The sequence below is a fragment of the Condylura cristata genome, unplaced genomic scaffold, assembly GCF_000260355.1.
Source record: "Condylura cristata isolate star-nosed mole 26May11 unplaced genomic scaffold, ConCri1.0 scaffold00036, whole genome shotgun sequence".
NCBI classification, from domain to species: domain Eukaryota; kingdom Metazoa; phylum Chordata; class Mammalia; order Eulipotyphla; family Talpidae; genus Condylura; species Condylura cristata.
Window position 1 is genome coordinate 2,772,405 of NW_004567137.1, and position 24,804 is coordinate 2,797,208.

Consider the following 24,804-nt stretch of genomic DNA (forward strand, 5'->3'; position numbering starts at 1 on the left):
TTTATAGTCAGTCTTTAAGGTTAGTTTTTGAGTCTGGCTTTATCTTTGGTTTCTTTGCTTGGCTTCTCTATATTCTACTTACAAGTGACACCATCCAGTATTTGTCTTTGTCTTTTGACTTGCTTTCCTTAGCTTAATCCCTTCTAGTTCCAACTATGTTGCATGAGCTTATTGTTTTTATAGCTGAGTACTATTCCACTGTGTATATATACCACATTTTCTTGGTCTACTCATCTGTTTGGGGGCACTGAGGTTGTTTCCCATTGATTGACTATTGGAAACAGTGCTGCAATTAAAATAAGAGTGCATGTTTCCCTTCAAGTTAGTATTTTTGTATTCTTTAGTTAGAAACATAGGAATGGAATTGCTGGGTCTTAAAAATATCAGCAACATGAAAGGCTTGTGAAATCCCTTCTGAAATAAAATTTAAAAGATAAATAATACATAATCCTAGACTAGATCTTGGGTAGGAAAAAAATTTCTATAAAGGCAGTATTGGTACAATTGACAACGTTAGCATACGGTTAGTAGATATAAGTGTTGTAAAAAGTAATATAGTCATAATAACTTTCCTAAATTTTATAACCATTCTGTGAATCTGTAAGAGAATAGTCTTGTGTTAGGACACATATATTTGGATATTATAGAGTAAAGAGAATGGTATATACAGACTTTCAAATGGTCCAGAAAATACATAGAGAAAGAAATCAATAAAGCAGTCAGTGGCAAAATGAATCTAGGTCTATAATATAATAAATGGAAGTGCCTCACTCTATTCTCACAAATTTTCTGTAAGTTTGATTTCTCATAAAATCAGACATTTCTTAAGAAGTGACGTGTTATTTCATAAAATTTTCTGAAAAGAAAAAGTACTTGCAATCCCGCCACTCAAGATAAAGAAATACCTAATTGCTTTAGAAGGAAAAAGCTCTTTGTTAACAACTGGGCAGGATAAGAGTTTGTTATGCTTTGGTTCATGGGTACAGGGGCATGGGAAGGGTGGCAGTTGGTTTGTTGAACCTAGGCTAGCATAACCAATGGTTTCCAAGAGGAACTCTCCTGGGAGCTCTTGAGAAAGATCATCCCCTGTCCTTTTCTTCCTTGCATCTTGGATCAGATAGAGGCATGGAGCAGTGGTAGCCATTGTGGCACTATGAGGGAAAGTGAGACGTGATTCAGAGCCCAGACACCATGGAGCTGCTTTATTAACCAGCCCTAGTGCCACCCTCGCTGTGGACATCTTGTTACCTGAGATAATAAATTTTCTCATTCTTTGAGCAAATATTTTTTAGGTATACTGTGACAGAGAAAAGCATCGTGATACAACCCTTTGCTTTGTTCATTTATCAGCCACATGTGCAAAGGCTCCTCCAAAGGAAAAAATTTCATGGGGCCAAATCTGACTTTTGAGAATGAGTCCATTTTATCAGCTCGAAACTGAAGGACAGGTGTTTCCAGAGCGGGACAGGCAGCTTAGGCTTTGGGCCTAGAAAGTAGAAATTGGAGCCCAGTTTTATTCTCTGAGACCTTGAGAAGTATAAAAAAGTGATGAGGCTTTATTAGGACTTGTTTGGGCTTCCATGGAGAATACAAATTTGGAGTAAATAGGCCAGGTTGTGTCCCCTGGAGTAGTGCTTGGCTACAGATTAGGTAGGGGGTGGGCCAACTAGCCAATCCAAGACTGTGGTGATGACCTTTGCACCTATGTCTCCTGGGAGTAATCATCAATGACAGAGGTGTTGCGGAGAAGGGCACTGTGGCGGGAGGCCTCTGAAAGCTGTGGTACTCACAGAATAGGCACTTAGAAATAAATGCCAGACCACTGATTCACTGATAGGTACTTAATGAGAATTTGGTATATTTTCAGTAGGATACTCCATGCTAACTACCCAGGGCTTGACCTGGCAGTGTTCCCACCCTCACAGAGTTTACACACACAGAGGCTGTGTGTCACCCAGAAAGGATGCTCCAAACATATGTAGATTCAAACCCTGACTCTACCATTTACAACAGGACTCTGAACAAACTATTTTCTTGGTGCCACAGTGACCTCCTGTATAAAAATGAGAACAGCAGCAGTATCTGGATTTCAAAGTAATCCTAAAGCATAAAATATAAAATGGACATAGCATGCTTAATACAGGCAATGGAACACAGTTATCATTCCAAAACAACATAATGGTTGTTGTTATTTTTATGTTGTATGATTTGGTATAGTATTCATAATAGCTGCTGCTGTTATCAATATTATCATTTACTTTTGTACTTTTGTTGTGTTAAGGGATGTTGTGTTATTGATGATAATCTGCTCAAAAGCTGAGTGCACCTTCATCTTTGAAGACAGTCAAGGAATTCATTGGTTTGAATGTATTCACCATCTTAGCGTCAGAAACAGTCCTTATTCTCCTTTCTTCTACACCTATCCTGTAAACATAAGACAGCTTGAATCAGAGATGTGAAGGTGACAGGCACCCCAGGACAACTGCCCCTTCAAGCCAGCCATAGAACACACCTTTCCAAATGCAAAATAAATATCTGTTTTGGGAAAGGATTTGTATTACTTCAAGTCTGAAAACCCAAGGGATTTTTAGTCACTGAATCTACTGTGAAAGACTTTTCTCTTCCCCACCAGTGCCTCATTGACATATCCCAAGGAAGAAAATATGAACATGAGAAACAAATTATTCCTGTGTCCACATTAGGAATATTAGCGGTCCCATAGACCAGAATGTTACACATCTGATATTATTTTGAAAAGGTCTGGACCTTGTCAAGTACTATCAGGAGGGATTTGGCCACATATGAAACTGCCTAGTCAAGTTAACTCAAATGTCACAACAGACTCTACTGCATGCTCCTGTTCTGGAAAACAAATTTACCGCAAAAACAAACAAACAAGCATTTGGTAAACCAGTAGTTCAAACCCTAAAAAAACTCACTTCATCTCAGCATTCCTAGTTTTATTTTCTACTTAGGCTTGGATTCACTGAAATACTTTGATCTATGTATGGATGATATACCCACTAAAACTTTTCTTTGTTATCACTTAATTTTAAGATGAGAGCTATCCATAAATTAAGATTTCCCTGAATGCCCTTACTAAAGAAAATAAGACTCATGCATATGAGGCCTATCAATACATATCACTCATTTCTATAAAACATGGTTTAAAAAAATCAAGCTGAACTTTGAAAAGTAATGATCTCACCTATCCCTCAGATCTGAATCTAAAAATAGTTAGAAAGGCAATTACAATAAGATGATAGACTTGGTTAATTTGGTGTCTCATTGACATCACTGGACACCCAGGTTTTATCTGATATCTATCCCTGTGGTGTCTGTCAGCTTCATCCTGATAGATGAAAAGCCAGACTGGACTGTACATTCTCCTTATGGTCACAAGATGACTTAAGGAAAAGACATCCAAAAGTGTGTGTGTGTGTATGAGAGAGAGAACAAGTATGAACATGAGTAAGCTTTTCTTCTTAGTCTCGTAAAATCAAGAAAATATTAGTCCAAGGAGCTTTCCTCCACAAATAGGTACATCTTCAAGTTTCATTAATTAGAATCAAATCACATGTTTATATCTAACCTACCACCAACAAAGAGATTAGGGCCACTATGATTGACTGAGGCCATTGGGACCTGATTATGTGTCACCCAGAGCAAAGGCAGATTCCCGAACAGAGAAAGGGGATGTGAGGAATTGAACTTATTCTGCATTTTGCCCTAGTTATTAAGTAAAACTGTAATTATCCTTCATCTGTATGATCAGTCAGTTTCAAATTGAAGAGAACTAGAGGAAAAGTTATCATCCCAAGCCATCAAGTTGGAATGAAAATCACATGTCACTTGGTTATAATTATTCTGTAACATTGAATATTAATGATTTTCTAAAAGTTATGCCCCCAAAAATTTGACATTAAAAAAAAAAACAACAAACGGGGGGGGGGAAGGGAGGGAAATGCATGGGACTAGGGTGGTGGCACAGGGGTGATCTGGTGATGGGAAACCCGTGGGGATTACAATCGAGATGGCAAAAAAAAATGTGCAAAATGATGTAAAAATAAACTTTGTAATAAAAAAAAAAAAAAAAACAGAGAACTAAATGATTTCACACTCCATGAAATTATGCCAGAATTGAAGCTGATTTCCTGGGTAATCAACAGTCTAAGGGCCCTGGAGTCTGACCTCTCCAATACACACCCTCCTTCTCACACCAACCCCCAGTGCAAACTAAATATCCTATGGGCATGTTCTACCTTTCCTCACTTCTCCTTGGCCACAGGGCTCAGGCCCCTTAATTTGAAGATAGTCTCGTCCAGTTCCAGTCGGCTGTCACATGTGACCTTCAGATCCCTACCAGCCAGTGACTTAATCAAACTTCCTCAGGACCCCTGAGGCCTGGACTTAGGACATTGTTTCCTGCCTGTCTTCTTTCTCTTTACCAGCCTAAGATGATCACACAAATTATATGGATGAATTGAGTCATATTAACTGGGAAAGCCACTTATAGAGGAGGTGCTTTCCTTTTTCTCCTTTAATCCATCATTCAGGTGCAAACCTCTCTTGGATCTAAGCCCTTTCTCTCCCTTTTAAACCTATTCCTTCATCCTGAATATAGCTTATTCCTTTTTAGGCTTTAGTGTTCAGAGTAGAATAATCCCCCTCAGAGAATTTTTCTTGATAATTGTGATGCTGGCATGTTTTTTGATGCTATGTATTTTGAGATCAGGTGTTATCTATGCCATTCGGGCTTAGTCTCTGCTCTGCGCTCACATTTCAATGGGAAGAAACAAGCAGATAATAAATAAGTAAATTATATATTATATTAGAAGTCATGGCAAAAAAATAGAAGAAGAGAGGATTGGAGCAATGGAATGGATTGGGAGGATTGCCATTTTACATGTGGTAGTCCTATAGGTTTCATGAAAAAGATGATGTTTCAAAAAACTGAGCTGTAATTCACATTCCATAAAATTCACCATTTAAGTGGCCCTCCCTGGTGGTGCAGCTGGTTAAAGCACAGTAGTAAGAAGCTGCAGCCACTTGAGCATGAGTTCGATCCCGGCCCCAGAGGTGACCCACATGGCATGGCAGACCTCTCCTGACCCGCCCGCTGCTCCCCTCAGCTGTGTACTTCGTCAGTCAGCCTGTTCTGCTCCCCACTCTGTCTCTGGTGAATCCTCTCACCACCCCTGCACCTCTGGCCTGTACCCCAGTTCTGTATGCATAAATAAATAAATTTTTAAAAATTCACCATTTTAAAATGTTCAAAACAGTGGTTTTTTTTTTTTTTTGGTATTTTCACAAGGTTATGCCTCTAATACCACTAACAATTTTAAGTTATTCTATCACTCCAGATACAAACCCTGTGCTCTTCAGTGGTTACTCCTCCCTGGTCCTGACCACCAGCGATATACCTTTTCCAGAAATTTGCCACCTTGGGACATTTAACCTACATGTAATCATACAATATGTAGCCTTTGTGTCTGGCTTCTTTCACTTAGTATAGTGTTTACAAGGCTCATTTATGTTCATAGCAACAATCAGTGCTTGGACCTGCTCCTTTTTTGTGGTTGAATAATACTTCATTGTGCAGATATACCACATTTTATTTACCTACTTTGCCATTGATGTATGTTGGCTTTTTTTTTTTTTTAAGATTTATTTTTTGTACATACAGAACTGGGGTACAGGCCAGAGGTGCAGGGGCAGAGAGGGGATTCACCAGAGACAGAGTGGGGAGCAGAACAGGCAGATTGTCAAAGTACACTGCTGAGGAGAGCAGGGGGTGGATCAGGAGAGATCTACCGCCTCGGAGGTGGATCACCTCCGGAGCAGGCGGGGATCCAACTCATGTGGAAGTGGCTTTAGCTTCTTAGAGCTATGCTTTAACCTGCTGTGCCACCAGGGTGGCCTGATATTCTTTTTAACTATTATGAATAATGCTGCTATGACAATTAGTGTCCAGGTTTTTGTGTGAACATGTTTTCAGTTCTTTTGGATATATATCCTAGGAGTAGAATTGCTGGGTCTGATGGTAACTATATGTTAGTTTTTTGAAGAACTGTGTTTCTCAGTGGATAGAACTTTTTCCAATACCATCAGCAATATATCAAGGTTCCAATCTCACCACAACATCATCAACACTCTGTAGTAACAGTTGTCCTGGCTGGAGTCAAGAAGGCAACATATAAACTAAGATTTAATGGACCTGTAGAAGGAATTGAGTTATATGGATGTTCAGGGGAAGAGAGCTGAGAAGGACTAAGCCTCAGGTGAGGTTGCCTGATGTCTCCCAGGACAAAGGATGGCAGTGATAGTGGACTGGTGTGTCTGAGGGCCAAGTAGAACAGGGAGAAGTTAGAGAGATAGTTCCAGTCGGTGAAGGGACTTGAACTTTGACTCTGAAAGAAAAAGGAAACAGAAGAGTGATGTGATTTGACCTACATGTTAAAAATATCACTAACTGCTGAATTCCTTTGGGAAATGGAGAAGAATCGGTGAGGCTATTGGTAGATTTTTGCCATAATGGTGAAATCTAGGGTAGTGGGTGTTAGGTGATGCAAAGTGGTTGAATTCTGCTTTTTTTCCCCCCTTCTGAATTAACAAGGTTTACTGGCTGATTTTGAGTGGAATATGAGAACAAAAGGACCCAAAATTTGTGGTTCACTCACTTTTACTTGAAGTTAAAGCAAATTAGGAAGTATAGTCAAATTCATTTTTCCCCTTATTTAAGTTAGACTCAAGATTCTTCTTTAGCTAATCTCACAAGTTAAGAATTTGCCCATAGTACTGATGATTAATAATAATGATGATGATGATGATACCCTATTAAACCTATTAAACAGGCCCTTTAATCCAACTACCTTGTGAGGCAGGTATTATTGACCTGAATTTATACATGTATAAACAAAGATGTGATTAATAACTAGCAACTTCCCTAATTTTTGTCTATCCTTCCAATTTAGGACCAACGAGAGAAAATCCAACATGCACCCCTAACTCCTACATTGGATGCCATGCAGATTCTAGTGAGCTATCCAAGCTTCCCCACACCAAAGAGCTCCCTGTAGTTTGCATAGGAATCCAAGTTCAAAGCTCTTTTCTCTCCCACACAGTTGTCTTCACTCAAAAACAAAACAAAAAACCAAGTGGAGATTTTTGTGAGCACTCATTTTCTTTCCACCTAATCCAATATTTAAACATCCAGTATTTGCACAGTGATTTTGACTTTTTTGGTAAGTGCTTTTGAGTGTAGCCTTTGACTGAAAGAGAGAACTGAAAATATCTGAATAAAAGCCAACCAAGCCAAAGCAGTTAACTTACCATGTGTAGGCATTCTTGGCATCTCAATATTTCTGGGCTTTGCAAATGTTTTCCTTCAGGATGTAGAACACTGTGACAGCCAGCTCTCTAGCTAGGGATGCTGGCAAGTGAAACCCAATTGATATGAAAATAGCATCATTCCCTCTCTAAGCATATTTACCCTCCAGGGAAAACTATTCCATCTAAGTCAAAATCCTAATAAAATATATCTTGGAAGTTAGTAAAATATTCATTTATTCTTTAAAAATTTCTAGTTCTTTACCTTCATCACTAGTGATAAATGATTATGGCAAGACTTTTAGCTTATTTTAGTTGCAAATTGCCCCCCCCCTTTTTTTTTTGGTTTTACAAATAAATCAGCTGATACCATATCCAGAAATATGAATTAAAATATCTATCAAGTTCGGTCTAAAATTGGGTCTGAGTCATCTCTTTATCTGTAATTGTGACTTAAAAAATATCTGTCAGCATATTCACTCTCACAAGGCCTTTTGAATCTATCACTCATGAATATCAGGTTTTGGTGTTCTGTGTGTCCTGGAAATTTGCTCGCCAGACCTTCACTCCTCCTTCCTCCTTTCAAAAGTTAAATCACTTCTTGACTTACATGAGACCTCAGCCAATCTGTCATGCCAGGTCACTGTTGTCCCTGAGTATAGCATCATGGTTCTGAACTTTGAGCCGTGTAGGGGAAACAATTAAAATTTAAAATACCAGAGAGTCATTCCAGATCTAAAGATTTAGGATTTCTGGAGGTGATGCTCAGACAAATGTATAATCAAATGTCCCTGCCTAACATTACAACTTGAGAACCCATCACAAACCAATCACACATTCCAAAAAACTGATGTTGGTTTCTGGCTGTAAGACCTCAGGATGTTTGGATTCCAGTCTTCTGAGGTGGTGCATGTAATGACAATGCATGGGAGTGGAAGCTATGGGCTGGCTGTCCAGGCACAGTCCATCTGTATCATAGGACTGCCAGACAAATGCAAAGAAAGGGGGCAGGTGTCGGAAAATTTGTTGAAGAATCAGGACAACCTAGACTTCAAGGGTGTGAGGAGATGGGGGCATTGGGAAAATGGCTGTGATGGAAATTAATGAACACATGTTGAGAGTAGTGCTAGATAGCAAGGCCATGATAATTTGATTTATTTCAACAGGCATTTGTGGGGTAACTTCTCGGTGCTCATCATTGCCTTAGAGTGGATGGCTCCCAATTTGGGCTTGACTTAGATTTTAGCTATGAAATGAAATTTCAGTACCCCATATTCACTTTATTAAGTTTAAGTGCCTGGGGGTAGGTTCGGAAATCTCTAATATATCAAACTCCCCAAAGGCATCCGATCCATCGTCAATGGACCAGGATTTGGAATGAATCTCTATTCCACAAGAAGGAATAAGGCATGTGTGTGTCTCTAAGAAAGGGGCAAAGTAGTAGTGAGCAACATGTTTTACCAAATCTCCTGACTCGGCCCTATCGTTGCTCATATCCTAAATTGTACTCAGGTTGTTTCTCTTCTCTGAAATATCTTTTCCTCACCTCCGCCTTGAAAATATTATCCATCCTTCAAGACCATTCAACTGTGAGGAGAACTGGGACCACATCCCACAGCTCTCCTAGGCCCACATCCATTCACAACCAAATAGCATTGACATCCACCCTCACAGTATCTACTCCATCGTCTCCTTTTCCTTCCCATATGCACCTCTTCACCCCACCTAATCCACTCAATGGCTTTTTAACATATCTCTCAACTCCCTCTGCCCCCTACTCCAATTTATTCTCTACGGCTCTAATAATTTCACATCATTCAATTACAACTATTTTTCATGTTACAAATAAAATTTGCTATTTCCTCATTATCAGTAAAGGTTGGGAAGCAAATAGACCTACTATGTCATTTAGATTTCCTTTGATTTAAGGCATTAGAACCAATTCTAACTAAAGCAAAAATTAATCTGAACTAGTGCATTTCCATTCTATGTACAATTTTTCTCAAAATTCTCATTTTTAGAGAGTCTATGATTGAACATATTTTGAATACTTGTTCATGGGAAGATAGAAGAGTGGCTGAAAGAGCAGCAACAGTTATGCCCATAGAGGAAAGATGGTTCTTACAAAAAAGAATTGGGGTGTTGTTGCCAAACAAATGGATGTTAGGAAGAAAACCAAAATATCCCTTACACCCTAAACATGGCCCAAAGCCACTTAAATTAAGATTGGAAGCAGAATGGAATCCTGTGCTTTCCTGAAACATCAGAGGTCACAATGGAGGAAAGTAACCAAGGAAGTGCAATAGTCTCAACATACTCAGGGTTGGGGGAGGAGGGAGCTAAGTGGTTTGAAGCAAATATTTTGAAATGCTGTTTTAAATGAGTCAGAAGTCACTGTGAGTCATAGGTACATATAAACCATTTTCTTTCTTTTCTTTTTTTTTTTTGTCTGTGATCACCCATTTTCTACTATACTACAATGTCTTTGCAAAACATCCTATAGTTTTTGTTTTTTTTTAAAGAGTCAACCACCATAATCAAGAACAAACAGAATTTCATTGGGGGAGGAAGTCAGTAGAGTAATGGCAACATCTATATCTTTAGGAGGGTAACAAGTCTTCCACTTCCAAGTTCAAGAAAGGCGTGATGAACTCCCGTAGTTCCCACATTCTGCCTCTCCCAAGAATGGTGGGGAGCAAACTTTCAAAGATAAATGTAGCATCAAAAAATAGTAAGTAAAATGACAGGACAGTGAAGGTGAGGACATAAAACATGATGAAAATCCTCAGTGCACGTTTCCTAGGAGGAAAGAAAACATGTGTTAAGAACAGTCTGAAGAAAACTGCCTTTAATTCATGGTCCCTCCATTCACAAAGAAATGAATTTCTTTTCATCTCTGTTGACAACTGCAAAAAGAAGACTTGCTTGGAGTATGTGAGCACCTAAACCAGGTCAGCCTCTGGAATTCCAAGGCACAACATCCATGAAACAGTGGAACCCTGGATAGGATGGGGCTCTTTCTTTCCAGATGCTCTTCTCCCACTCAAGTTGACTATTGCCATCTTTACCTAACCTGTGAAGTTTCTGATGCCTATTTGGGGTGAAATTAAAAGCACATACAGATTTTCCTTGGGACATATGATGCAATATGACAAATGCAATCTCTATCACAGATTTGCTCTGGCATCAAAGTTGTCATATAAAATAAAATGACCTTTTTCAAATTTGTTGATGACTTCTACTGGGCTGTTACTCTGGTGTATTTTATTGATTTGCTTTTAAATCTTGCATTATTGTCTACTTAAAAATGTACTCTATAGGCCCTCCCAGGTGGCGCAGCGGGTTAAAGCACTGCACTGAGAAACTAAAGCCACTTCCGTATGAGTTCGAACCCCGCCTGCCCTGGAGGTGACCACATGGTGAGGCAGACCTCTCCTGCCCCGCCCCCTGCTCCCCTCAGCAGTGTACTTCGTCGGATCTGCCTGTTCTGCTTCCCCTCTGTCTCTGGTGAATCCTCTCACCCTCCGCATCTCTGGCCTGTATCCCAGTTCTGTACGAATAAATAAATAAATTAAAAAAAAAATGTACTCTATAATGAGGGTAGAAGATCTGGAAAATCCAGAAGAACACACAGGAGGGAAGCAATGTCACAGATAATCCAATTACCTGGAATTAATTATCCCTTTAATACATTTCAGAACAGAAATTCTATAGTATAGTAAGTCGGCTATGGATGTATTTCCATGATTTATAAGAAATACATATTTGGCCTTTGTCTTCTTTCTGGCAAAGAGCTCCCAAAACCCTTAGAATTCTCTAAGTATTAAGAGTGGACAAAGATTTCTTGTTTTCTCGAAAAGGTGACTTTTGGAAGCAAGGAAGTCTGGGGATTGGTTTCCAGGGGACCCATCAGGTGATTACAGGGATTTCAGTCTCACCCACAAGGGCTGGGAAAAGGCCTAGAGTTTGGATCCATTACCAATTATGCCTAAGCAATTATGAAACCTCCATTAAAAGACAAAAAAAGGAGGGGGCTGGGGGTGGAGAGTTTCCAAGCCTGGAGATTCAGGGTGAATGTTGTACCTGGAGAAGGCATGGAGCCCTGAGGTCTTTCTCCAATCCCCTCCCATATCTCTCCCACCTGGCTATTCCTGAGTTATAACCCTCTATAGCAAGCCAACAATCTATAAACTAAGTATAAATGTTGCAAGTTGTTCTAGAAAATTAATTGACTTCAAAGAGATCATGGTGGGAACCTCTGAGTTGGTCAGAAATAAAGTTGGTGGGTGCTGACCCTGAACTCACATTAGTGTTTTCAGTCAGGGATGGATGGGCAAGGGTGGCACAAATCAGGGGAATTTGAGGTGTATGTTCAGACAGATAGTGTTCTGAAAAAATTGACTGTAATCATGGTTTTCTTCCCTGCTCTCATGATTTTTCGGGTTCTTTATTCCATCCTTTTCACTGGCATCATCTTCACTTATTAATTTAATGTTTTTGAGTATTATGAACATCTTTTGTACATCATGTCATAAATTGATTACGATTCCTACTTTCAAGCAGCCCATGAAGTAGTAGGAGGGGACTGACTTGAAACAACTTAATTGTAGTAATACACTATGCGTCTCGTGGTATGATTATTTGGACACAGAGAGAGCTGACTGGGGGTAAAGAATCAAATAAGTTTTCTTAGAGGAGGGTTCTGTTTAGGGCATAGATGTAGGTGCTGCATCTACAAGTTAGGATTTGTCAGTATACATGTGTCCAAATGTCCACGGGAGAGGTAGCCTGTCCAGCAAACTCTGGTTTTCAAATCTGTTTTGCAGGCATGCTGCTTGGTGGAGGTGGCTGTGTCATCCTCCATGTGAACATGGTGTTATCTAAAACACTAAGAAATACCCAGATCTGTATTTCTAATGGCATCAATCTATATCTAAAACAGTAAGTAAATCCATATGACCCTAATAAACTAGAAGGCCTTTCAAGCATATGCATAGGTAACTTATAAAAGAAGATAAGACACCACAAAATGTTAATCAACCCTTGGAAAATTTCAATCTTACTCTACTCCATGAACTTTGGGGCCTTTGTTGAGCCCCCAGGGCCTCTTTCTCTGACTTACCAGATTGGGGGAGGAGAGCTCTGCACTAACTGGGGTGGAGACTGAGGAAGCAGAGCCTCCATTTTTTCCATACCCATTTCTTCAGGATTCAGAGTGTCTGTTTTGCCTTCCTGCGTTGGGTACACCCCCAACTTTGTTTTCTTCTGAGTCATATCCTTGCAAAAGTCCTGGGGGGAAAAAAGCAATCAACTATCACTTTTGAAAATGGCTCAGGGTGTTTGCCAGTCTTCTTGTAGCTGATGCAGAGAGTTTTTTCCTCTGGGACACCCACAGTGCAACTCACATGTGAGTCCTGTGTGGTCATTGGCAGGTACATACTCACCTAACACAAAGACACAGCCACAGATTAAGGTAGAGAATTAAACACTGTTTATGTAGGATGGTGATTATTCTTGTACTGAATTCATTCATTCCATTTGCTCATCTATAGGAGACATCTACTGAGAGACTCCTACCAGGTACTAAGTTCAGATAGTGTTAACACAATAGGCCAGGAGTTAAATATGTGTTCAAGGAGCTGGGGGATAGGTAATAAGCAGTTAAACATGTAGACATTCTATGCTGTCGCTTAAGATACATGCTAAGGAGGGAGACAGATTGGCTGAGGCCTACAAGTGGGAGGGTTGGACGCCTCTTCACAGGTGACAAGTTGGTTGATTCAATCATTGTTTCATCTGCACTTTCTCATTTGCCTCAGTGTATATGATCTTCTGGGAGATCAGAGATTGCATCATTTTTCTTCAAGGGGAGACTAGGTGAGGTCTAGAAGAGAGGTGATATCTGAGCTGAGCCTTGAAATATGTGTTCTGTGGAGACACAGAGGACAAGCTCCAGACAGAGAGGAGAGAGGTAGAGGCACTACTGGGGGACATAAGGCATAAGGATAAGAAGTGGCTTTGGTCCAAAGCAGCAGGCAAGGCTAGCAATACACCAACCTCTAGGGAAAGAACTAAATCATGATTTAAATTTGTCTTTTTAAAATTTTACCATTATCTGAATGTGTGTAACTGGAAATCTTACCTCTATTCTTGTGATGAGTTTCTCTTCCTGAAAAAAAAAAAAAAACCCACAATTTTGGGTAAAATAAAACAGTAATTGTCAGGTTTATACAACAAAACCTTATTCATTTTGACATCGTTTGTTGCACAATGGCTCCATGGAAACTGACTTTCACTCAGCAAAATTCTTCCAGTTAGGGTAACTTCATAATGCAATTATGAGATATTGCAGGAGGAATAGCTCAAAGATTAGATTATTTTCAATATATTAGAAGCAGAAATTCACAAAATAACAGATCATTATAAACAATAATTTCTCTCTATTCAGGACCCTTTCCTCGCTGCTTAAAAACTAGTGGGAGAAATATAGTATGTTTATGAGGGGGGGAAATTTTATGTTTGTTAACTCTCTTAAAATTGGGAGTCTATAAATAGAAGTCCTCATTCTATTAGTCAGAATCTCCAGGGCTATCTCTTAACAAAAGAGCTGCCCACAAAGAGTCTGACTTCTCTTTACATCCCAGCCCTCCCTGAGGTCCCTAGGCAGAGAGAACAGATGGTTTGCCTGCTTTCTATCAGTAAGATCAAGACACAGGCTGAAAGCAAACCATCCCCTCTTAAGACATGAATGCCAGTTGCACATATGTCAGGAATAAATAATGCTTTGAAAGTTTGTTAATTAATTATCCCATAATGGACTTGCTGGATACCCTGAAAATCAGAGCTACTGCAGAAAGGACCCCTTTTGGAAATTTAAGGAAGATGCATTGTCGATATGCCCTATCTAGAAACTGATTCTTAAAGAAGCAGTTGTAAAGGCAAGCAAAGATAGAGATTCCTGAGGCATACTTTGTAATGACAAATGTTGATTATAAATTCTCAACTATCCAACAAAATGAATTCATGTATCTGAAATTACATGAAAATTAGATCCCTCATCATATAAGCATTAAAAAGGGAAAGGCAAAATGACATCTCCTGGTATCATACGTTGCTAAGGAAAACATAATTGGTGAAAAAAGTAAGTTGTTAAACAGTCAGTATAATATAATCTCATTAAGTCAGAAATAATAATACGTAAATACATATATAGCAAATGTCGGAAGAATGGAAGCATAAGAAATTGTCCACTATGCTTATCTATGAGGGGGTGGATTTCTTCTTTATTTTAAAGTATGAAATAATTCTCTAAAATTGCAATGATTAAATTACTTTTGTTCAAAGAAAAAAATACATATGCATTTAAAAAAATTTAATGGGGGAGCAAAAGCAAAACTGGCTCTTCCATTTTAAATTTTTTTTTAATGAATGTGTGTTTTGAGTCAATGGTTTACAGCACTGTATGTGTGTTAGAAGCACAGGTTCATAATTCTACAAATGGATCTTATCATGTCACACTCACCACCAACCCCCCCATAAGCCTCCACCAAAGTCCAGTGAGCAAGAGTGATTCTTTTCATCTTGAAGTTTACTTTATCTTTCTTTAAAAAAAAAAAAGATTTATTTTTATGCAGACAAAGGTGGGGTATAGGCCAGAGGTGCAGGTGCAGTGAGAGGATTCAACAGGGACAAAGTGAGGAGCAGAGCAGGCAGATCGACGGAGTACACTGCTGAGGGGAGCAGCAGGCGTGTTAGGAGAGGTCTGCCGCGCCATGTGGATCACTTCTTGGGCGGGATTGAGCTAGCCCTGAAGCAGCTGCGGCCAGCTTCCAGTGCTGCGACCTAACCCATTGCGCCACCGGGGCGGGCCCCCTATTTCATCTTTCTGAGTCTTTTGAAAATGAGGATATAGACTAAATGACAGTAAGCTCCCTTCCGTGTCTAAAATTCAAGTCTATTTTTTAGTGAATTGTTGATTCCAAGTCTGAGATTTCCTTGAAGAGGTGGTTTTCTTTGTGCCTATAAAGCTATTTTATCCTTACCTGGACAGATTTACTATCCATTCCTCCTAATTGCTTTTTAATATCCACAATCTTCTCCTTTAAAATAAGAAGAAAATACAAGTTGTAGTGAATGATGTATGGAATTGGAGAAACTAAAGATGATCATTTTTAGGAGAAAGTTTACCCATCATCAAAAAAATCTCAGATTTAAAAGAAGCTGTCCCTATACTCCCCGCCCTCCCTTACCCCCCCCCAACTGTTCTGGATGCTGAGCTCCAAAATCAACATTAAATCAAGTCAGTAAAATATTATTGGACATCCTATGTCTAAGGCCATTGTGCTGTTTGGACACGGGCAGTAAGAGTGTTTGCCCTGAACAGCCTGTGAAGAATGTCCCGTCTACACCGTTCTTTTATCCAGCCGCTATGTGGTATGTTCATTGTTTATAAAGGAGTTGTGATGTGATCATCCCATTTTATTAGGTTCCCTAATTTATTCATAAGATAAATTACACAGTACTTATCAAAGAGAATTGTGTTTCTGATACTGAGCAAGTCTAGAAGTGCAGGTGGAGATTTCAGAAAGCTCTGCCACTGGGTGGCTCAGTATCAGGCAGTCCCCAAGGGCCCCTTCAGGTCTTTTCTGTCACTGACAGGACTTTTAAATTTGTTTCTTTTGTGTGTGTGTGTGTGTGTGTGTGTGTGTTTGGGGGGGAGGGTGTGGAGGATGCTTTAGAAATAATTCTACCAATCTTTCTCTTCAGACCTTTCTGAGTCACTCCATTTTAATTAATTTTAATTTATTATTTTAATTTAATTAACTCATTTCTCCTTTAGTTCTCCCTGACTTGATTTGCTTTTCTCTCTTTCTTCTTCATGATCTTTAGTTTCCTCTTTGTCAGAATAAACCCACAACATTCCTACAGCTTTTGTTTCTGCAGTGAATGATATGTAAAATGTGCTATCATGTGTATCACTGTTTTTGTTCTAACACAGCCTTTCCCATTAACCTTCAGACCTATGGAGCATAGGTTAGTGATTCCAATAAAAAAGGTAGTAAGACACAGACTTGTCACTATTTTAGAGTCTTTACTTCAAAGTCCTGAAGTTCTAGTAGAACAGAATAACTGCCAGTCTTAAGTCTGCTTCATAGCCAATGTAAATCACTGCCTTTCCCTTCCTACAGTCTCTTTTTAAAGGGGGAAATTAAACTTTTCTCTGAAGAGTGTCTCTAAGGAATATAAGGAAATAGAGCAACAGGAAAACTTTGGAGACTGTGCAATCCAAAACAACTCCTCCTTGGGAAGGCTCAAAGAAAGTGCAAATCTCTCTCTTTCTCCAAGACGTTTATCCCATGTCTTCTTAGGTGCTGGAGAGCAAAGATTAAGAACAGAGATTCATTCCTTTCCAAGGCATCAAGATATAAACTAATCAGATTATCTTGACTGAATGTTTAGGTAGAATAGAATAGTCTAAACTTTTGGTATCATCACAAAACACAGGTCAATGGCCCTCAGGGAAATTGTTCCTAGTGACAGAAGGTGGGTGTTAATTCTGTTATATCTGACCTAGCAAACAGCAGGAAGGTGAGAAGAGTTGGCAGGGTTTCCACAACCCCCCAGATTGTCCAAGTCCTTGCTTACCTCGATGTTTGTCCACTGGTCAAGGTCAAGGTCCCCGTGTGACTCTAACTTTTCAATTTGCCCTTCCAGCGACATCACCTCCTTTAACAAGCTGCAAACAGACGAAGACATGGACTCAGACCTGTGGATTAAGAATAAAATCACCCAGGGGACAATCTATTTTGATCTTTCAAGAATGAAATCCTATTCTCATGTAAGAAGGTAGCTGGGTAGTGATTGTATTGGGATGTGAAGCTACAAATGCAATCCAAGAAAGTAACACTCTGAATAACCTAGATGATAGTAAAGAGATAAAAGGACTAAGTGGATACAAGAACAGGAGATTGAAATTATTAAAATAGAAGCTTAGGTAAATTTTTTTACATTAAAAAAAAAGTTTAAACCTTGAAAAATCTTTAGAACGTAAGACTCAGCAAACAATTCTTAGGGTTGGCACTAACAGTACATTCTATAAGAAGGAAATGGATGAATTGGAACTCATCAAAATTTAAAACTTTTGTTTGGCCAATGGCCCTGTTTAGATTTGCTTATCACATATTTGGTCAAGGCCTTATAGCTAGAAAATATATAAACACTTCTCAAAAACAAACTACCCAGTTAGAAAACAAGCAAACGACATGTATAGATAGGCTTTCGCTGCGAGATACCTGGATGGCAAACCTGCAAATGTTCAGCGCCATTGTCATCAGAGAAATGAAAGCTCAAACCATGATGAGCTCTCACTACACACAATTTAGCCAGGTGTTAAAAACTTCACAGTGTTAGCAATTGTAAAGACATGTAGTTTTAAAATATGGTTTTATTACATCTGAAAACACATGGGAAATGTCCATGAGTTTCACAGAATTGCCAGGAGCACATGGCAGAAAAAGTTAATAATGACTTCATTTGGCTTGTGCAGAGTCCAGCGTGGGCAAAAACACGAATGCATCGTGGTTTTTTTTTCTTTTACCAAGTAAAAGAAATTACCCCCAAAGGCATGAACCGTTTCCTGCTATCTTCTGGTATAGCAAACTGTTGAGAGACTAGATCGTGGCCACTGGCAGCTTGGCTGGGGAGAGTGATTAGCTACTTGGGAAGGGATGAAAGCATTTGTGTCTCTTCTCTGTGGTGTCTACACAGCTGTAGGTAGCTGAGTTTTCAAAAACACACAGATCTTTATAATAAAAAAAAAAATTTTACTCTGTATAAACTATACCTTGATAGTTTTAATGGAAAGAAAATTTCCAATTTCCATTAAAATGAGGGTTTGAATTCATAGTCACAGTATTTGAAGATAAATACTATTAATGCTTTGGAAGAAGAAAAAGGCCATTTTGGATAAAGAGAAGCCCACTGGATAGCATGTGGCCCTGAGGGGTCTGGTGATGAACTGAACACAAAGGTGCTTAAGTAAAAGTGGATACAGATGGTATCTAGAAGAGTTTGGAATTCAGTAGGAAAGCTCAGAAGACCAGAAGAAATGATGTATAAAAACATCTTGCATTTATTTTTTGTCATACAACAGTGATACATTAAATTCTTCACATATAAAATTTTATTTCATACCCACAACAACCCAATGGTGGGCCCCGGCATTAGTTCTATTTTACTGAAGAGTGAGTCAAGCCTTAAAAAAGCATGAGTCACTTATCCAAGAAATGTCAAGGGTGACACTTGTTGCCTCTGAGCCCAGAGCCCAGTGACTACAAAAATATCAATTAACATTGTCATTTCTATTTCACCTTGAAACTTTCCACTTCAACTCAGGGAAACATTCCATATATACTTTCCTATTTGTTTTCAAGGCACCCTGGTGATAATATTGGACAAAGCTCTAGGGTCACCAGGGACCAGAAGCCCTCCCTTGAATAATGTATGTCATTTCAAAAAGAGAACTTCTGAGGAATCCTTCTTGAGAGAGCAGAGAGTGCTGAGGCCCTGATATCCCTGAGATTTTGTTACAGAGTTGTGGAGTTTCTGGAGCTATGAACTTGTTGCTACCATCTGATGCACCCACCCTCCAGTTACCTCTTCACTGTGTTTTCGGTTAGGCTTATATTTTGTATAGTACTGTTAATTTTCTCCAGCCAGCCTCTGTGATCAGCCCCAAGGTCTTTTGCTTGCTTTCCCATGTGTACATTCCAGTGATTTAGCTGCAAGAACATGTTCTGACCCCTGTTGAACAATTAGCGTCATCAGTTTTAAGGTAGAAAGTAGAAAACATCTCGCCTAACCTGAAGCTCTCCACCTTTGCATGGCAAGTGGCCTGCTTGTTTATTTTCTGTCACTAAAATGAGCCAGGCAGACTCCTAGGCTTCAAGAAAAAAATTCCGGGCATTTATTTGATATCTACTTTACCAGATCTTTCCACAGGTTGAGAAAATAAAGCACACTTTATAGTTAGTGAAATAATACATTATTATACTTTTTATTTCCCAGCATGGAATAAATGTTCACCATTTATTAGGATAGTGATTGCTTCTTGGTGGGAGAGGAGAACTTTATAAGAAGGTAAAGGCCCCCAAGGGCTTATAATTTTCAGATCAAGAAAATAATCTGAGAGTGAAAAGATACGTATTAATTTAGGCTGCAAAGAAAGGTTTGTGAAGAGAATCCTCATTCTCTGCTTCTTTCCCCAGAAATGTCCTCACTCTGCATTCTTGCTGGGACATGCAGGGAATTCTTTGTGCACACAAGTGACTTATGGCTAGAGACATGATGAATTTTAAATCTTATAAGCTTCTCTTAACTCCTCTGCTAAATTTTACTTTCCCTTGCACAAGACATTAATGATACCCCCCTTTGCATGTAATAAGGCTGACCTTTTAGGGATGTTCTCTTCAGAAAATTGCAAAGAAGCAAACCCTTGAGGATCCTCAGATTGAAGGTGACATGTTTCTCGCTCTTTCTGTTCTCTCAGCGTGTCCTGGTCATGCTCAGCCTCCTGCTCCAACATATCCTGAGAGGAGAATGAAAACATAGACCAGAGGGAAGAGTTTTCCCAAGGGGTCCATGTCAAGCTGGAGCCTTCTTACACACTGGTAAGATAAGCAGATGCCCTTCTGCTCCTTTTAGGGAGGAAGGCTTTGCGGGGCCCGTGGAAATCTGTCTTCCTACAGAGTGCTGTCAGGGCTGAGAGCAGCTGGAGCCCCAACTGACCATGGGCTGCAGCTCTCTCTCCTTTCTGCTCTGTCAAAAAATCAGTGTCATGGAAAAAAAAAATAAAAGGAGGTGGAACTGTTCTGTATTAAGAGAGTATAAAGAGATAGAATAACCAGGGCCCTCCCTGGTGGCTCAGGGGGTTAAAGCACAGCACTAAGAAGCTAAAACCACTTCAGCATGAGTTCAATCCCTGCCCCAGAGGTGACCCACATGGCGTGGCAGACCTCTCCTGACATGCCCGCTGCTCCCCTCAGCAGTGTACTTCTCAATCTGCCTGTTCTGTTCCCCACTCTGTCTCTGGTGCATCTTCCCACAGCCCCTGCACCTCTGGCCTGTACCTCGGTTCTGTATGCATAAATAAATAAATCTTTAAAAAAAAAGAGAGAGAGAGAGAGAAAGAGAGATAGAATAACCAATGCACTGCATAGATCTTGCTTGCTTGGGTAGTAGTTAAGAAAAATATGGCTGCATTTGTGACAACGTGGATAGAGCCAGAAGGGCTGATGCAAGTGAAATAAGCCAGAGGAGCAGCTGTCCTGCCTGCCTGTGACTATTCAGGTGTTTTGTTTCCCAAACTTTTCCCCTCGCAAAGCAACAGTGGCAGCTCTCCTGTCCAGCGGTGCCTAGGCTGATGCCTCTCTCCTTTCCTTTCTCCTGTTGTTACTAAACCTGTCCTTGGAGAATGTAACTCAATCAAAAAACTACAGGGAGAAAGACAAATACCAGATTATTTCATTCATAGGTGGAGTATAGTGGGATAACACAAAGGAACTTAAAAACCTCAACTAAACAAAGCCTAGAAGTCTGACTGCAGAATTGAGACTACTGGAAGGGGGAGGGATGGGGTGCAGCAAAGTGGGGAGGAGCCCGTGGACTCATGGAGTTGGGTGTTCTGGCGGTAGGGGTGTGCTGTGATGTGCATCTGAGCAGGTGCAAACCATAGCTGGTGCTGTAAACCAACACCTCAACAAAAATCAACAGTTAATCAATCAAAGAAAAGAAAAGTATGACTGTCCCAGGTTTGTGGTGAATGAGATATTTAGAAATTGAGAGAAGGGAGGATATATGAGATTGTGCTGTGGGACTGGTGCTCCTAATGTAGTAACAGTATTCTGGTCATGTAGAAGATCTTTTCAGAGATGATTTGATCAAAGTAAATAGGAATGAAGCATCATGTATTCTCCTAGGAAATTTTACATATGTAATTTGCTCTAAGGTAGAAGATGTCATTTACCTTACAAATCCCAAGGACAAAGGGAACAGAAAGAGCACTCTTCCTTTTCCTTTTCTTGCACAGCAAGGCCTGAGATAGCCGTGGCTCTGGTTTCAACCTGCCCTCCCTGCTCTTATTACGAGGAAGTCCTGATACATGTTCTCATGCTTGAGATTCGCTCTGGGAGGCTGCTCTCATCACCCACTGAGAAGTATAGGTTTCTCCCTTACCGGTTCCTCAGTTTCCACGTCATGAAGGAGTTTCACCTGAGGGTTTCCAGAGACAATGGCTTCCTCATCATCTGATCTTTCCAAAATGTGACCCATGTTGGTGATTTTCCTTAGTAAACAGCAAGTCACACAATCAAAACAGTTGTGGTCATGATGCCTGAGTCCTATGGTTTATGTGCCCTGGACATTTTTTTTTAACATAATTGTTTATTTTTACATCATTTTGTGCATTTTTTTCATCTTGGTTGTAATCCCCGTGTGTGCCCTGGACATTTTTAGGAGGGAGCAGCCTGGAGTGATTCCTGGTGCCAAGGCACACGCGGTATTAATTTCCATGGAAATAGTGTCCTCTATGGAGTGTGAGACAAACAAGGATTCAGAGGGTGGACAAATATACACTGACAGGATTAACACATGATTGAACAGCCAGAATCCAAATTCCATAGTCATTGTAGCTGTGCATGTATGTAAGATAAGCAAACAATAAATATCCTTGTTTTTTAAAAAGTAGAATTACCACAAGTCCTAAGGCAGGAAGGACTATGGAGAAAGGACTAAATCTACCATGACATTGTGATCTCTAGCCCACATCTTTCTACTCAATGTTTACTTCTTCCTTCTTCTAGAAATTCTATGCATAACTAAGCAGTTATGTTTTTTTAATATAGATGCCTTTTAAAATATAAATGAGACTATTGCACAATGCTATTTTGTACATATGTCTCTTTTTAATGTTATGTCTTGGAGTGCATTTTTTTTTTATTTTATAAGTTTATTTTTACATCATTTTTTTTATTACAAAAGTTTATTTTTACATCATTTTGTACATTTTTTTCCCCATCTCAATTGTAATCCCTGCGGGTTTCCCATCACCAAGTCACCTGTGTGCCATCACCATAATACCATGCATTTCCCTTTTACATCATTTTGTACATTTTTTTTTCCATCTCAGTAGAGTGCATAAAGAGCTGCTCTGTTTTTAAGAAATGGCTTGATAGTATTATGAACCATGGAAATATATAATAATCTGCTCATCAGTTCTTCATTTATGAATATGTAGATTGCTTCTAATAGTCACTGTCACAAACAGTGCTGTGTGAATATCCTCTTATCATTGTGATTATGTGTATCTGTTGGGCAGCCTTAAGGTGGAATTGCTAGGTCAAGAGGCATGTATTTTAAATTTTGATAGAATAGCAGGGGGGAAAAGAAGTAACTGTAATAAAGTAAAAATTGAAATCTTCAGGCAACAATAGATCAGAGACATTCTGTAGGGGAGGAGGGAGACCAGGATAGGAGTGGGGAGGGCACGGGGTCTGTGGTGGTGGTGACTGAGTGAGTTGGTGGTGGGAAATTCACAGGAAAATCAGACATTGTACAAAATTGAAGAATGATGTAATCAATATACTTATTTTTTTTAATTTTGATAGAATTGACCAAATTATGCTTGAAAGAGGTTGAATTCATCTATAATTCTAGCAAAAATGAGAGTGTTTGTTTTCCCTCTCCATTTGTAATGAATGGATTATTAAAACTTTTATCTTTTTTTTTTAGCATTCAAAACATGTATTGATTAACAAATTTCTCAGTATAGTTAACACTAGGAAAGAATAAGAGGGGAGGAAGGAAAATACAGTTAAGGAAAATTCTAACAAATTGTTTTTTTAAGTTGGCATCTCACTGTACTTTTAAATTCTATCAGTGAAGTTGAGCATCTTTGTCTAAATGTATGAAATTGAGTTATATTTTCTTTTTCTATGATAATTTTCTTGGCCCATTCTTTGTTGGACCGTTATTTGGTTGAAGTGAATATACACGTACCTATGTACACACACACACACACAGGTGTACACACATGTACACTCAGATACACACACATCTAAACAAATCACAGTGAATTTGCAATAGCTATTTAATGGCACGAGTTATCGGTCTGTGGGCTTTGACCCTGAAGTAGGGGTCATTCCATACCTTCCAGATATGTGATATGTATAATATTCTCCATGTATATATCTCTGGACTAAATAAATATTGACTACTTTAAAAAATACTGCCAAATTTTCTCGCTTGCTCTCTCTCTATATATATGTATGTATGCATATATGTATGTACATATGTACTTCCATTATTCATAGATTATAAATGCTTTTGATATTGTAAGTTTTTTGACATATGAAGGGTTTTAGAAAATCCTGTACTTTAAAATATCAATTCCTGAGCCCTCCCTGGTGGCACAGTGGGTTAAAGCACAGCACTATGAAGCTAAAGTCACTTCAGCATGAGTTCAATCCCTGGCCCCAGAGGTGACCCACATGGCACGGCAGACCTCTCCTGGCCTGCCCACTGCTCCCCTCAGCAGTGTACTTCGTCAATCTGCCTGTTCTGCTCCCCACACTCTGTCTCTGGTGAATCCTCTCATTGCCCCTGCACCTCTGGCCTATACCCCAGTTCTGCATGCATAAATAAATAAATCTTAAAAAAATATATCCATTCCTTTTTAAAATGGTTATTAATTGGCTTTTTATCATGTACTAACAAATGCATGTGTGCATGTGTGTGGATATTTGTGCTCCCTCTACCCTAAAGAGCACTTTACATGGCTTCTCCTTTAACAGGGAAGATACTAAAGGCACAAAACAATCTACATACTTTCATAAATTGAGACGAGAGTCTTGGCCATTCCTATTTCACAGATATCACACACTAGGCACTTTAGTATGTCCTAGAAGCTACCAAAATATTCATGTGATCACAGTTAGAAAAACTGTGGAGAAGGATGTCGACCTAGTCTTGGACTTGGGAATCTTGCCATACACATCTCACCAGCAACACGACCCAGAAGAGTAGTTCAGCATTCTTACTTACTTCTGCGTTCTCCTTTCAGCACCCACAGTCTGAAGAAAGTCACTGTTTTCCTCAAGCCACTGATGTTCCTTCCCAACTGTCTTCATCTGCAGAGACATCTTGTCAGGTAGCTTCATGAGGGCCATGGCCCCAGCTCTGCAGGGGACAGTGGTGACAAGAAGGGGTTCATGGCAGGATGGGCAACTACATTCCTTGTGCTGACATGCTGACTTCAGGGGCTTTGGCTTACACCCTTCTTCCCAAACTGGCCCTCAATGGGAAAGGACTGCAAAGTGAGCTCTTAGTTTTCTCTGCTTAAATATATACCAAAGTCCTGTGTCTTAAGTGTGACTTATCCCTCAGGACTTCTCTTGTTTACACAAAGTCTGGCTGAACCTG

General features: G+C 39.5%; 1 protein-coding gene across 1 annotated transcript; it reads right to left on the reverse strand.

The window, feature by feature from the left end:
• Nucleotides 1–9,929: 9,929 nt before the first annotated feature.
• Nucleotides 9,930–24,551, reverse strand: SMCO2 (single-pass membrane protein with coiled-coil domains 2). The gene is made up of 9 exons (XM_004693125.1): nt 24,427–24,551; nt 21,562–21,670; nt 19,779–19,915; nt 18,985–19,131; nt 16,975–17,065; nt 15,372–15,428; nt 13,472–13,498; nt 12,452–12,618; nt 9,930–10,128 (listed from the first exon to the last, which is right to left on the reverse strand). Exons 1-9 carry the CDS (start codon nt 24,549–24,551, stop codon nt 9,930–9,932), a joined length of 1,059 nt encoding a protein of 352 aa, XP_004693182.1.
• Between the last annotated feature and the right edge of the window lie 253 nt (nt 24,552–24,804).

What these genes read in the sequence shown, in the direction of transcription:
- SMCO2 (XM_004693125.1), bottom strand. Translation starts at nt 24,551, where the DNA reads ATGGCCCTCATGAAGCTACCTGACAAGATGTCTCTGCAGATGAAGACA. An exon ending in ACCGAAAACACAGTGAAGAG is followed by an intron (nt 17,066 to 18,984) that starts GTAACTGGAGGG and finishes GTCTGTTTGCAG; the next exon opens with CTTGTTAAAGGAGGTGATGT. An exon ending in AGCTCTCCTCCCCCAATCTG is followed by an intron (nt 10,129 to 12,451) that starts GTAAGTCAGAGA and finishes CTTTCCTCCTAG; the next exon opens with GAAACGTGCACTGAGGATTT.